Consider the following 13,487-nt stretch of genomic DNA (forward strand, 5'->3'; position numbering starts at 1 on the left):
AGTGTGGCGCGTGTGGAGGCAAAAAATGGAAATTTATTGATTCCGAGGTTATGGTCTCTGAAATATCAGAAGCGTTTTGTGCAACAAAAGATTTGAGCTCGTTAGCCGCGCCCACAAAATTCGAGCCATTGTCGCAAAATATGTCTAAAGGTTTTCCTCTGCGAGCAATAAACCTCTTGAGAGCGGCAATAAAGTTAGCTGTGCTCAGATCACCCACCAGCTCGATATGTATGGCCTTGGTTTTGCAGCACACAAAGATACAAATGTAGGCCTTTATAAGACGACAACCACGCCCCCTACGGTTAGCCATGATTATGGGCCCAGCGTAGTCAACATTGACTTCCAAAAACGGAGAGCCTGGTTGCAGTCTTTGTTTGGGTAGATTGCCCATGATTGGAGTGACGGTACGACCACCAAAACGACGACAAGTTACACATTGGTGTGAAACGGATCTCGCTATACCGCGTCCCCCAATAGGCCAATACCGTTCCCTTATTGAATAAAGCAAGTGCTGAGGACCGGCGTGCATGAGAGTTTTGTGTTGACATTCGAATAACAATTTAGTTATACGATGATTTTTGCTTAATAGAATCGGATGAACCTTGTCATATTCATAATCCGAATTCGACAATCTGCCACCTACCCTAATTAAATTTAAGTCATTAGTGTCTATGTACGGGTTCAGTGACGAAATCGTAGATTTTTTGATGGACGTTCCCGATTTCAACTTAGTATATTCTGTGGGAAACGATTCCTTTTGTGAAATTAATATTAAATGTTTCAATGCATTGTCTAATTCCTCAGCACTAAGTGGGCCACTTCTTTTGTTGGCTCTGAAGCGCGTGTTGTGAATGAATCGTGCAATGTAGGCAAAGGTGCGTTGCATGCGCTTCAGATCTGAGAATTTGTTAAACGGAAATGTCTCATCAGTACTGGAATTGACTGCCAGGCATGTATTTTGAGTTTTAACTTCAGGTAAGTTATTAGTATTTAGTTTAGATTTTAATTGAGGCCATGAGTGCTCTGGCTGGGATAAAAATTGTGGACCGTTCCACCATAACTTGTTGTGCACTATTTCGTTGGCTGTCAATCCACGTGAAATGTGGTCTGCGGGATTTTCGTTGGTTGGAACATGTCTCCAAGTATGGTTAGCACAAGTGGACTGTATTTCGGCAATTCTGTTACGAATGAATGTTTGCAACTTACTTGGATGCATGCTCAACCAACCCAATACAATAGTTGAGTCAGACCACAGAAAGCAACTGTCAAATTGCAGTCTCATGGATGTCAAAATCTTGTCCAGCAACTGAGAACCTAGTAGGGCTGCGCATAATTCCAAACGGGGCGTGGTCAATGGTTTAAGTGGGGCCACTTTCCCCTTTGAGCACAGCAAATTGACAGTCACTTCATTATTTTCGTTTGTTGAACGCACGTATGCACAAGCACCATAGGCTACTTCGGATGCGTCCACGAAGATATGTAATTGTAAATTGACAGGACTGTGACATATTGCGTGTCTAGGGATTTGTACTTCGTTGAGATTGTGCAACGTCAGCACAAACGCTTGCCAAACATCTTTTATGTCATCAGGGACAGCTGAGTCCCACGATAACTGGTGTAACCACAACTTCTGCATCATGACCTTGGCTTCTAAAACAGTTGGTGCGACTAAACCCAAGGGGTCAAATATCTTAGAGATAGTTGAAAGTATGTTTCGTTTAGTGACAGGGCCTTTAAGGTCTATATTGGTTGTGATACACAAGCTATCGGAGATACTGTTCCAGGTAATGCCTAAAACCTTGGAACTATGCTCAGGGCATAGGTCCAGGTTTCCTTCGGCACCTACAACAGTCTTGTCATTGGCTATATTTTGGAGTACTCTAGTGTCGTTTGATCTCCATTTTCTCAGTGGAAAACAAGCACTATTCAAGACTTCTGTAAGTTTGGTGTAGATCCTAGTGGCGCCCTCTGTAGAGGAGCACCCGGAGATAAGGTCATCGACATAGAAGTCCTTAGCTATTATTTCTTTATAATAGGATCATCACACTCAATTGATAGTTGTCGTAAACAGCGGATGGCCAGAAAAGCCGCCGACGACGTACCATAAGTCAAGGTATTTAATTGAAATATTTTTATAGGTTGGGAGGGGTCATCCCTCCACAATATTTGTTGAAAAGGTCGTTGCGGTTCAACGACGCCGCACTGGCGATACATTTTTGCTACATCTGCAGTCAAGGTCACGTCATGTTGTCTAAAACTCATTAAAATTGAAAACAAATCGTCTTGTATAGTCGGGCCGACTTGCTGCAAATCATTGAACGAGTAGCCAGATGAGGATTTAGCTGAACAGTCAAAAACGACCCTTAATTTGCTAGTAATACTGTCACTTAACACAGCATGATGTGGCGCAAAATAGGTAATTTGCGACCTATCGTTATGTGATTCACTCATGTGACCTAATTGTATATATTCATGAATGAACTTCGTATAGGATTCTTTTAAGCTAGGGTTTTTTTGTAGTTTATTTTCTAAGGAAAGAAACCTTTGTTTTGCTAAGCGATAGCTATCACCTAATAAGCTAGGCGATTCTTTGAGTGGAATGGTGAGTAAAAATCGACCGTCAGGTAAACGTGTCGTGTTTCGTACAAAGCTTTGTTCACATTCCATCTCCTCTACACTCAAAGACGTAGAATCATTTGTTATAGAATCTAGTTCCCAAAACCTTGCTAATTGTTTTTGTATTGTGCAATTTTCTAAGTTATTTTTATTTTGTATTTGTGCATTTGTGATATTTTGTGCATGGGCGAACCCGCATATGTCCGTCATGCCTGGTACCGAGCCTCCTAGAACCCAACCGAATTTTGTTTCATGCAAAATTAAATTTGTACTATCTAAGTCGACTTGCTCTGAGCCCAATAAACCCCAAAATACCTTGTTCCCTAGTAGGATGTCAATATTGGACCTTTCATAAAAAGTTGGATCAGCCAATTTGACGTTTTTGGGTATATTGAATGCTTCAATATTCATTGGCTCACATGGCCACGGCCTAGTTATGACAGGTATGACAGTACAGCTTATTTCAATGGAATAATCACTGTATTTTGATTTTAAATTAACCGAACAAGTTTTATTTAGGATTGATTCGTGTTCGTTTATTCCCGTTATCGAAATTAAAACTTCTTTAGTTTCCAGATTTAACTCTGTGCACAACCGCTCAGTTATAAAATTTGTAGTACTACCACAGTCAAGCATAATACGCACAGGATATGCGTTAGTGTTTGCAGCGCGCACGTCAACTATAGCGGTTGACAATACCCCTTCTCGCGGCTCGGCGCAAACCAGGCCAACAGGCGCAGGTGCGGTGGTCGCGCAGTCCGCCCGGCCAGCAGGCGCAGACGCGGCCGGTGCGGCCGGCACGGGCGCAGGCGGCGCGACCGCAACGGGCAGCGCGAGACCGCTGGTGCTAGGTACCGCGGTACTCGGCGCGTTGTTATCACGCGCAGTCGGCTTAGTCGAGTGCAAAATAGTGTTATGTTTTTTCCTGCAAACTCTGCACGGGCTTAAACGACACTTATTGGTAGGATGCCCGTGGCGGAGACAATTAAGACACAGATTTAAACCTAGGGCCCTGTTTTCCCTATCCTTTGCATTCAAATCTAGAAATGTTTTGCAATTGTAAATATTGTGAACGCTCGAATTGCATACAGGACACGATTTGGTATTATTATTAGTACTATTCGTTTTAGTAGGTGAATCGTAAGTGACCAAGGCTCGCGGCTTCTCTTGCCTAACATTTCTTTGCTCGAGAGTTTCTAGTAAATCGGCCCGCATCCTAACAAATTTGACCAAATCGTCAAATGTGTTAGAATCACCTTCTAACGTTAATTTGTATTTTTCCCACTCAAATAATGTTTGGGTGTCGAGCTTGGTACACACAATATATGTCAACAATGTATCCCATTTGTCGACTGGTTCCTTTAATATTTCCAAGGACTTTAGGTTTTTTATAAAAGTATCAATTAACCTACGTAACTGAAAAGCTGTATCTTTTTGTACTGCAAATACGTTAAATAAGGCTTTAACGTGATTAGATATAAGCAAGCGTTTATTATTGTATCTGTCACACACAAGCTCCCATGCAATTTGGTAGTTCGATGCACTAAATTCGATTGATTTAATCACGAGCGATGCACTGCCTTCTAAGTAAGATCGTAAGTAATGAAACTTCGTAATATCGGATAAGCTAGTATCATTATGAATCATAGATTCATACATGTCACGAAACTCCAACCATTGACTGTACGTACCATCAAACTTACTAAGATTTATTTCAGGCAATTTTACCTTTGTGTGCTTCACATCCGCCACCTTCATATCGGCTGGTGATGATTTAGCATTACTGACAGCAGGTCCCTCCGCCTCGCTCAGCAGGAGCTGGGCGCGAGCGATGCTGCTGTAGTACGTTGCCTCGAAAGTGTTCCGCTGGTTGTATTGCTCGGCAGCGTCCTCATGGGCACATTCTATCTGTAATTGTACGTCATGGAAGTCATTAAACACTAATTCCAACCTCGAAATGCGCAGCTCGAGCTCAAATCTTTGATGAGGAGTTAATTTTTCTGGTAATTCACTCAAATAGGTATTGAAATTAGTTAACTGAGCCTTACAAGTACCACGACGTTTAATATTTTCTTTTAAAATGGCTTCAGTCATTTTTCACCTCCAAAACGACACTGCAATGCAAAACAATTAAAAGGAAACGAATGTAAACAACACTTACTCGTAATTAGTAATTTTAGGTTAAGATTATTTGCACTATATTCTTTGTACGTTCTAATTATCTTTGAACACTAGTTGTATTAATTGAAAATATATGTTATATTCTTGTTTTATGCACTAAAAGTTAGGATAACTGCACTTTGATTACAATAGGCAAGAAATTTAGTTAATTTAGTTGTTATTACGATATGCCAGCGACTTAGTACTCACGGCGTAACCATGTGATTTTTTACCGTTAGCTGCAACAAGATAACGATGCTTAAGTAGATATCTATAGTTGCACTTTATGAGGATTTATACTTAATGCACTGTTATGTACGTAAATAAGGTATGATTTACGTTGTAATCTAGTTTTTAGTAATATTTGTGACACTAGTAATTTTGAAATGATACCTAAGTAGGCACTTATAAGAAAGGGAGTGGATTGGGAACTTAGCTGGTTTCTAGTAATCCTGGGCTTCTGGTTCCTTAAATCCGTCCATGTAGGCTTGTAGATCCCTTCTTGAAGTATTTTTGGTGGACTTAGCTTGTTTCTTGCGGCGAACTCGACGTAACTTAGCTTGTAATTTCGAATAGTTAACTGCGCTGTGACAATGGCGGTGCACGGACACGTTGGCTGGACAGTTAATTCGTAGTTACTCGCTGGTTCTTTATTTGTAGGCTCGAAGACCAATGTTAAGGGGCTATCTTGAATGCCTTAATATGAACTCCAATGTAGTTACTATGATTTTAATATTTAAAAATGTACAAAAATGTAACGGAGCCGAGCCATTGCCGCGGTGGCTAGGAAGTAACGTCCTCACTTCGGCTGCCCCCCGCTGGCACCTCTCCCCGCGGTCGCCCTGCTGGAGTGGTACGCGACAATGATAAAAGGTTAAATTTGATTGATCTAATATCTGTTCTAAATATTTTTACACAGTTTTCAACATACATAAATACATCTTAAAACTACACTATAACTCGCATATTAAAATTGTAAATCGAGCTCTCGTTAAAAATGTTGTCCATAGTTTTCCTATTGTTGTACAAGTACTATTTAGTAATTTTTGATGGACTATTCCCGATATTTGGATTTCAAGTTAATGCAAGATATTGTTTTAACAATACTATCAGAAAAACTGAATTTTTGGTTAACAACCGGTTATTCGTATATTAAAATAAAAACCGGTTATTCGTATAAAAAAATAAAAATAGTTTCAAGGAATAGGAGCACATGATTTAAAAAGTTGCATTATTTATAAAAAAAATTGCTGACTCTACAATGCATGAAGTGGGCAGGCCTACTTGACACTCGGATAAACGTGTTACTCACATGGGTAATGCATTATTTAGCTGTCGCGCTCACTCAATAACAAGGAAATTTTTAATTTTATTTAGAAAATGTTATGTTTTCAAATGTTATAACAGTACTTACGAATGAAAAGTGATACCGTGAGCTTTGTTTTTGTGCTTGGAGCTATTGAAGCACTGGAAAAAGGCGCAACACGGCATTCTTTGGCAATATTTTATCGAATTTGATGACAATGTTGACACTTCAGCGTCACCCGTACGACTAATTCAATATAGGTCCCGGAACCTATATTTTGTGGCTCACGATCGAGCGCCTGGTACCTCATCTACCCCTATTACGTACATCAATGCCTAGCGGTAAGAGCGTGCGACTTGCAATCCGGAGGTCGCGGGTTCAAACCCCGGCTCGTACCAATGAGTTTTTCGGAACTTATGTACGAAATATCATTTAATATTTACCAGTCGCTTTTCGGTGACGGAAAACATCGTGAGGAAACCGGACTAATCCTACCAAGGCCTAGTTTACCTTCTGGGTTGAAAGATCAGATGGCAGTCGCTTTCGTAAAAACTAGTGCCTACGCCAAACCTTGAGATTAGTTGTCCCCAGCTCCCCAAGCGGGCCCCAGGCTCCCATGAGCCGTGGCAAAATGCCGGGACAATGCGAGGAAGATTTGAGCGTTGTAAAATAAAAAAAAACAACAACAACAACAAGTGCCGGCAGAAGTGAAAACTTGAATAATAACGTTGTGCATTTTTGATATTTTGGAATGGTTAGGGAATAATTTTGCACGAATTGCTTTAATTATCAGTATAAAAGTACAATCATTTATGTGGTAAAAAACAATATTCATTTATTGCGCTGTCGTACACAAACATGACAATTTATATTCCATTAAAAATTTAACACTTCAGAACTATTACAATTATTTAACTTAAAAATGCACAACGTTAATATTTAAGTTGCGCCGGCGGTCTACTGGCTTCAATGACATTGTAACAGTTTTTCGATCAGGTCACGTGTCCGTCTTACGAATTTTCAATCTGACGAATCTGTCGGTCACGTGACCTGTCGCGAGTTTAACATTTTTTCCCCATCACAAATAGTGCACAGCGCCGCTAAAGAAGTTTTCACTTCAAAAATGCTCAAAAACTAGCGTCTCCAATTTGTATTCTTGCGTCCACACCTCCATATTATCGGTAATAATCGGTGGTTGAATTTGGCAGCCAAATTGGCATTTGCGTCCGCACGGCCTGGGGCCTGCCGCGACAACCAAAATCATTAAGACTTAATTAGAGTGACAGACAAAAATGGCTGCAATTAACGAACTTCGATTTTCGCGGTTATAGCCCTGATTAGATCGGACAATTTCATCAGATTGGCGAAAAATTGTCTTGTCTGGACACGGGTTCAAGGGCTAGTAAACTTGGGTGCGATCTTAAATAATACGAATTGCAAAACGAAACTTATCCAAAAATCGGCTAGCTTAAAAAGTCACAAAAATTGCCTCAAAATCGTAAGTCACGCACATGTCACACAAGAAGGCGAAAAGTCACGAACAATGTGACTTTTGTGACCATCTGGCAACGCTGGGAGCGGGAGCGTCGCCGGCGTCGGCAACTCCATATCGGCTGGCGCAGGCGCGGTGTAGCGCGGCGGGAGCGGGGCGGACGCGCGGGGCCCCCCGCCGTCCGGGCTAGGTTTTTCATCGTTATCACTTAGATTCATTTGATTTTCTTCTAACCAATCATTAATTTTTTCTATCGATTTGTTAGACGAAGTCGATCCATTCTCGTTTTTTTCAATTTCGAGCCTATTTAACTCGATTCGATGGTCGAGCTCTATAAGCTCGCGCTCAATTTGTAGTTCTCGTCGAGAAATCTTGTCTACGTAGCTCCACCATAGACGCTCGCGATGCTACAGATGCTCGTGAGGATCGACGGCGTTCGTGCTGCACTGAAGCGGAGATCGAAGGCGCTGCGCGGGGTTCGGGGGTCAGGATCGCATCCGCACTCGCGGGTAAACCGGGGAGCGAGGCCGCTCCAGGATCAGGGAGCGGTGCCGACGGGCCGGGTTCGTGTTCTCGGGCTAACCTTTTTGGAGCCCCCCTCGGGTTTTTCGGGTTCAGCAATATCGATTGGGGCGTGTCCTCTCGTTCATCGACTGGGTAGGCCTGCTCGGAGCGCGCGGCGCCTCCGCTGGCCGGGACGCGTGCCGCCGCGGCCGCGGCTTGGGCCTCGCGGTATCGCTCAAGCTGCTGGCGTTCCATCCTTCCATCTCAGCTCGTCTGTCGCCGCTCGGAGACCGGATCGTCACGCCCATCTTAACATTGTTAGTCGTACACTGAATTTAAAAAATGGATCACAAAATACACTGCACTACTGACTGTTCGTGAAATAATTTTAACCGGCGATTCAGTTCGCGATAGATCACAACTTTATATCCGGCTTCGCGAAGGACCACAACTGTAGGTGACGGTCGCCTACAGGAACATCTACGATAGCTCAAAAATAAAAAAGGGTCTGATTTTACAAATGGATCTTATTAATAGGTTCTCACAAGTTATAGTTTTACGATCAACTTAAGCACTTAGGTTTACGTTCACTTATTTTGGGTCCGGAATGGCGACTGACTGGCTTTTTCCAGTCCACCCATATTTGTATGTTTTAGCGGCATAAATTTGGGCCAATCACAGGCAAGGATTAGCGGCTCTCATGATGGTAATGCCGCTCGAACGGAATTGTTATAACTTTGTCACATTAACTAACGCGAGCGGTTTAGCGTCTGTGATTGGTCCACGTTGCTGCGTAAAAATGCACAAGTTTAGACGTATTTTCCTACATTTTGTCTTTCCATTTGGTAGTTATCTAGGCTTCCTACTTCGAGCTAAATCGTGGGGTTATATAACTATATGTTTTTAGACGAGTCTAATTAAGTTCTATAAGCTTGCAATAGTTTAAACGAGCGCATGATTACGGTTTAGCTACAAAGTACAGATTTAATGAGCCAAATCTGTCGGTTCGGCACGTGTTATGCATATTATCTCATCCTACGGTTCAAGGAGAGAGGTAAAAGTCTAGATTTTACCTAGATCATAACCGTTACCTTTTTCCACAATGATACCCATACGTACTTTTACCCGCAGGTTCAGGCTTGAAGTAGGTATGAGTACCAAAGATTTTCCCCAATTATTTTGGGGAAATTTACCATTCCTATGTATTACCTGTCTAGCTCACATTCTCTCGCTCTAACCACGTAATATAAAGTATAGGCATAATCGGGCTCATTATTTCATGACTGGGATAAAGAAAGGTTCTAGGGCTTATTCTGAATTAACGGTTCAGTTTAGGTCTTAATTTACATTACAACTTAGACATAATACATAGTCTACCTAGGTCTTAGGCTACCTACGTTGATAAAGATCTTTATTTTTGCTATTACAACTTAAGTAAGGAATTTATAACTTAGGGTTATCTACGGAATAATAACATACATTCGATTGCGTGTCGGCTGTCGCCCACATTAAGTATATTAAGAAAAAACCGGCCAAGAGCATCTCGGGCCACGCTCAGTGTAGGGTTCCGTAGTTACTCTTCCGTCACAATAAGCTAAACTGGAGCTTAAAGTATAGTAAATTAACCAAGGGATGAAACGGTACCTTTCACGCGAGTGAAACAAATAGGCAAATTTGCATAATCAGTACCTAATTAGGTAAAGTAAGTCTTTTTACTATGAAGGGGGAACTTTTTGCGATAACTCAAAAACAGCTAAACTGATCATGTCCGCTATAGTTTTCATTTAATGTCTTTCTTAAGCTCTACTTCCACGATTTTTTTCATAATTTTTGGACCTATGGTTCAAAAGTTAGAGGGGGGGGGGGACACAATTTTTTTTTCTTTCGGAGGGATTATCTCCGAACATATTCACTTTATCAAAAAATGTTTGTTGAAGACCCCCATTAGTTTTGATAGACCTTTCCAACGATACCCCACACTGTAGGGTTCAAGCAAAAAAAAAAAAATCACCCCCACTTTACGTGTAGGGGAGGTACCCTCAAAAAAATTAAATTTTTAGATTTTATTGTACGACTTTGTCTTTGGCTTTATTAATTTATATATCCATGCCGAATTTCAGCTTTCTACCACTAACGACCACGGAGCAAAGCCTCGGACAGACAGACAGACAGACAGACAGACGGACATGGCGAAACTATAAGGGTTCCTAGTTGACTACGGAACCCTAAAAAAGACCCTAACTAGAGTAACTAATAGGGTCGATATTTGCATATTTAATGAGCTCATGGCAACTAATGAATGAACCGGTCCCGATATTCGTAATACCTACCGTCTACGGCGTCTACCTACGCGGTATATTGACCAGTACAAGGATGATCCCCGCCGACCTCCGCCGACGCTTGGATATTACGAATCTCGGAAACAAGTTGCGCTGGCCTTAGCTTACTAATAATTACAAAATGTGTTTACCATTTACCATCCATGCACTACTAAACACCTTGTTTTGTTTAAGTGTATCGGCAGATTTTATTTTACTGTATGTTTAAATACCCTCTATATTTTTAGTTCTTTCGCTAATTTCATGCAAAATAAATGTATTTGTATACTTAGCTTTAAGTTCTCATGTAAGTGAATTGTCAAATTCTTAGTGAGAAATAAAGAATCTTAAACCTAAAAAAGGTTAAAACTAGTATAAGTAACACTAAACTACTTGTAAGGATGTATAGTATGTATTTATTATTATGTAACCAAGTACAGTCAGTCTCAGCAATGCCTATACGGGCGAGGTGTCCAAAATCATATAAAATCACCATCAGATATATCGGAGCGGCCGGGGTGCTCGAAAATATCTGAACACGCACTCAAACGCCTTGACAATAGAGGCGTGTTCAGATATTTGTGAGCGCCTTGGCCGCTCCGAGATATCTGATGGCGACTGTACATACGCTCTTATTCTCAAATAAAAGGTATTCCCACTAGTTACCAGTGGTAACAACTGAGAATTGTATCCTAATCAATCCATTCCATTGGTAACAACTAAGAAAAATAATTCCCAGTATTTACGTTCAACTCGCTTTATTGGTAAAGTAAGGACGCTAAGTACGAAGAATGTTCTATATGGACCGGCCTGGGCGGCCTGTCCCTATCGCACGCGCGTAATTATACGTCCTGTTTTTTTATTTCCGTTAATTTCAAGGGAGCATTTCTTAACTTAAATTAAGTAACTTTCTCAAAGACACCGGTATTCTAATTAACCCCATTTCGGAGATAATCAATAATTTATTTTTATCTTATAAGGCCCTCACGAGCGTATACACTGGCCTGGCTTAGGCTTAGGGCCTGTTTACATATTGATTAGTGTTTAGTACGAGTGTATACATTTGCTACTATACGTAAATACTATCTCGGATGATTGATGTTCGAAATGACATTGATATGTCACAGTTTTCAATTGTTTGGTTGAATTAAATGTAGGGTAGACCGGGGACAATAGAAACACGTCATGATTGAAACAAGTCAAATTTCTCGAAAACTATAATACCTACGCGTCTGACGTAACACTCGGAACACGCGGTCGGCCATGTTTGAATCCTTGGCCAGTAGCGCTCGAGCGCCGGTGCGAGACGGGAGTGTCCATCCACGAGCCAAACCAGTTTTTCGCGGTAAAAAGTAAGTATTTGTGCTCTCGTATATTTTCTTATAACTTCTTTTACTCTTGTATTTTGACTAATCAAATTATTTTGGTGTTATAGTTAGGAATAAACGAATGTTTTTAATGGTCGTTGATCAGCGTTCGAGTCTTTTTTATACATAATATTTGACATTGAAGTGAAAAACGTGGTGTGGGGACGATAGAAACAACTTGCTTGTGGACGATTGAAACATTTCAATCGTCCTCGTGTTTTAATCGTCCCCAAAAGTAACCGACTTCAATATATAAGGTTCTGTATTCGATGCACATGTTTATTCTATTAATGTTGACATTTATTTGAAGATATACGAAGATACACGAAGTTTTTTTTTAATCTGCAGTTTTTTTATTCGAGATAATGTAAACATTTGTTTTTAACCGACTTCATAAAAAAGGAGGTTCTCAGTTTGACCCGTATGTTTGTATGTATGTTTGTCCACGATTATCTCGCGTTCATCTTAACCGATTTTGATGCGGTTTTCAGAAAAGTTATTGTCATATTCTGGAGAAAATTTTTGTGTATAGACCAAATGATTATTAACAGGTTTAAAAAAAAGAAGGATCTCTGTTTGACCCGTATGTTTATAGGTATACAATTTAGTGAAAAAAAAATTTAGTGATTGTGACGATAAGCTGATGATAAAAGCAAAAGATTAAATTTTTTAACTAAAAAAAAAGAATGAAACTTAGATAAAATCAAAAATAAATGAACGGGTTCATGTAGATACAGATTACATTTGAATCACCTTTTAAAGTCAGTGACAACCCCTTACCAGGGGCGGCGCCTCCATACAACTCGATTCCCACCGGCTTGCCTAAAATTTATTGCTACATATACCAAACTTATAAATCATCATTAAAATTAAAAATATATCCACATTGAAAACACTACGTATCAGTAGCGGCGCGTGGAAATTTTGGCTAGGCAACTCGGACCAAAAAAAAAACACTTACCTTGACATTATGTACTTATTTTTCCGTGATAAAAGTGAAGCGTGCGCTATGTGTGTCCTTGGGCGCGACCTTTTGCAGTTAGTGCATAAACCACCTTTGCCATACTAGTCATCACTGACTTCACGTAAACAGTGTATATCGAGTATGACAAAAGCGGCTTTGAAAAAAGCCTTTTGAACAGCATTCACATCCCAGCACGTAACACACGTTAGTTTAAAAAAAACACAAGCATTACAAATGTTAATTAAATAAAAAAACACCAAACCAGTGAAACTTAAAATACCGAGTAAAAATCATTACTTAAAAAGCTATCATGCGCATCATTAAACCGAAACCAACTACCTGCTCTAATAGACAACACCTCTTGCAAACGCAACTTGCTTATTTACAAAAAAAAACGGTGAATTAAGCAGCACACACGTTGGTTAAAAAATACAAACATTACACATGTAAATTAATTAAAATATGACCATATTAGTGAAACAAAATCACCAAGTTAAAACACGTCAATTAAAACCTATTATTGAATTATTAAACCGAAACCTGCCCTAATAGACTCAACACGTCTTTCAAACCCTAAACACCTATTTAGAATAACGTGCGTTTACTAAACCTGCAAATATCATCAAAACTACTTTTAGGTTTTGTTAATCCCTGCACGTTCCACGCGTTATTTAAAAAACACAAGGATTACACGTTTTAATGAAATAAGAAATGACCAAATCAGTAAAGCAAAGCTTAAATCACCAGCTAAAAAACACCA

At 40.2% G+C, this 13,487-nt stretch overlaps 2 protein-coding genes across 2 annotated transcripts in view; both read right to left on the reverse strand.

The window, feature by feature from the left end:
* The window catches only part of LOC133534154 (uncharacterized), a 44,958-nt gene extending 31,700 nt beyond the window's left edge, over nt 1–13,258 (reverse strand). The window contains exon 1 of the mRNA XM_061873240.1: nt 12,544–13,258. The gene's annotated coding sequence lies outside the window, so the exon portion shown is untranslated. The remainder of the gene's footprint in view (nt 1–12,543) is intronic.
* LOC133534156 (uncharacterized) lies at nt 2,823–7,792 on the reverse strand. Its single transcript, XM_061873241.1, has 5 exons — nt 7,642–7,792; nt 4,987–5,015; nt 4,345–4,524; nt 3,316–3,507; nt 2,823–2,843 (listed from the first exon to the last, which is right to left on the reverse strand). The coding sequence occupies exons 1-5, from the start codon at nt 7,790–7,792 to the stop codon at nt 2,823–2,825; spliced, it is 573 nt and encodes a 190-aa protein (XP_061729225.1).
* Nucleotides 13,259–13,487: the final 229 nt, after the last annotated feature.

The sequence above is a fragment of the Cydia pomonella genome, unplaced genomic scaffold, assembly GCF_033807575.1.
Source record: "Cydia pomonella isolate Wapato2018A unplaced genomic scaffold, ilCydPomo1 PGA_scaffold_62, whole genome shotgun sequence".
NCBI lineage: Eukaryota > Metazoa > Arthropoda > Insecta > Lepidoptera > Tortricidae > Cydia > Cydia pomonella.

Bases quoted from the DNA above. Each gene is read 5' to 3' on its own strand.
- LOC133534156 (XM_061873241.1), bottom strand. From the start codon at position 7,792: ATGAATCTAAGTGATAACGATGAAAAACCTAGCCCGGACGGCGGGGGG. The intron at 3,508-4,344 runs GTAAAATTGCCT...CACTCGACTAAG, and splicing joins CGGATGTGAAGCACACAAAG to CCGACTGCGCGTGATAACAA. The intron at 2,844-3,315 runs GTATTGTCAACC...GTTGGGTTCTAG, and splicing joins GCGCCGAGCCGCGAGAAGGG to GAGGCTCGGTACCAGGCATG.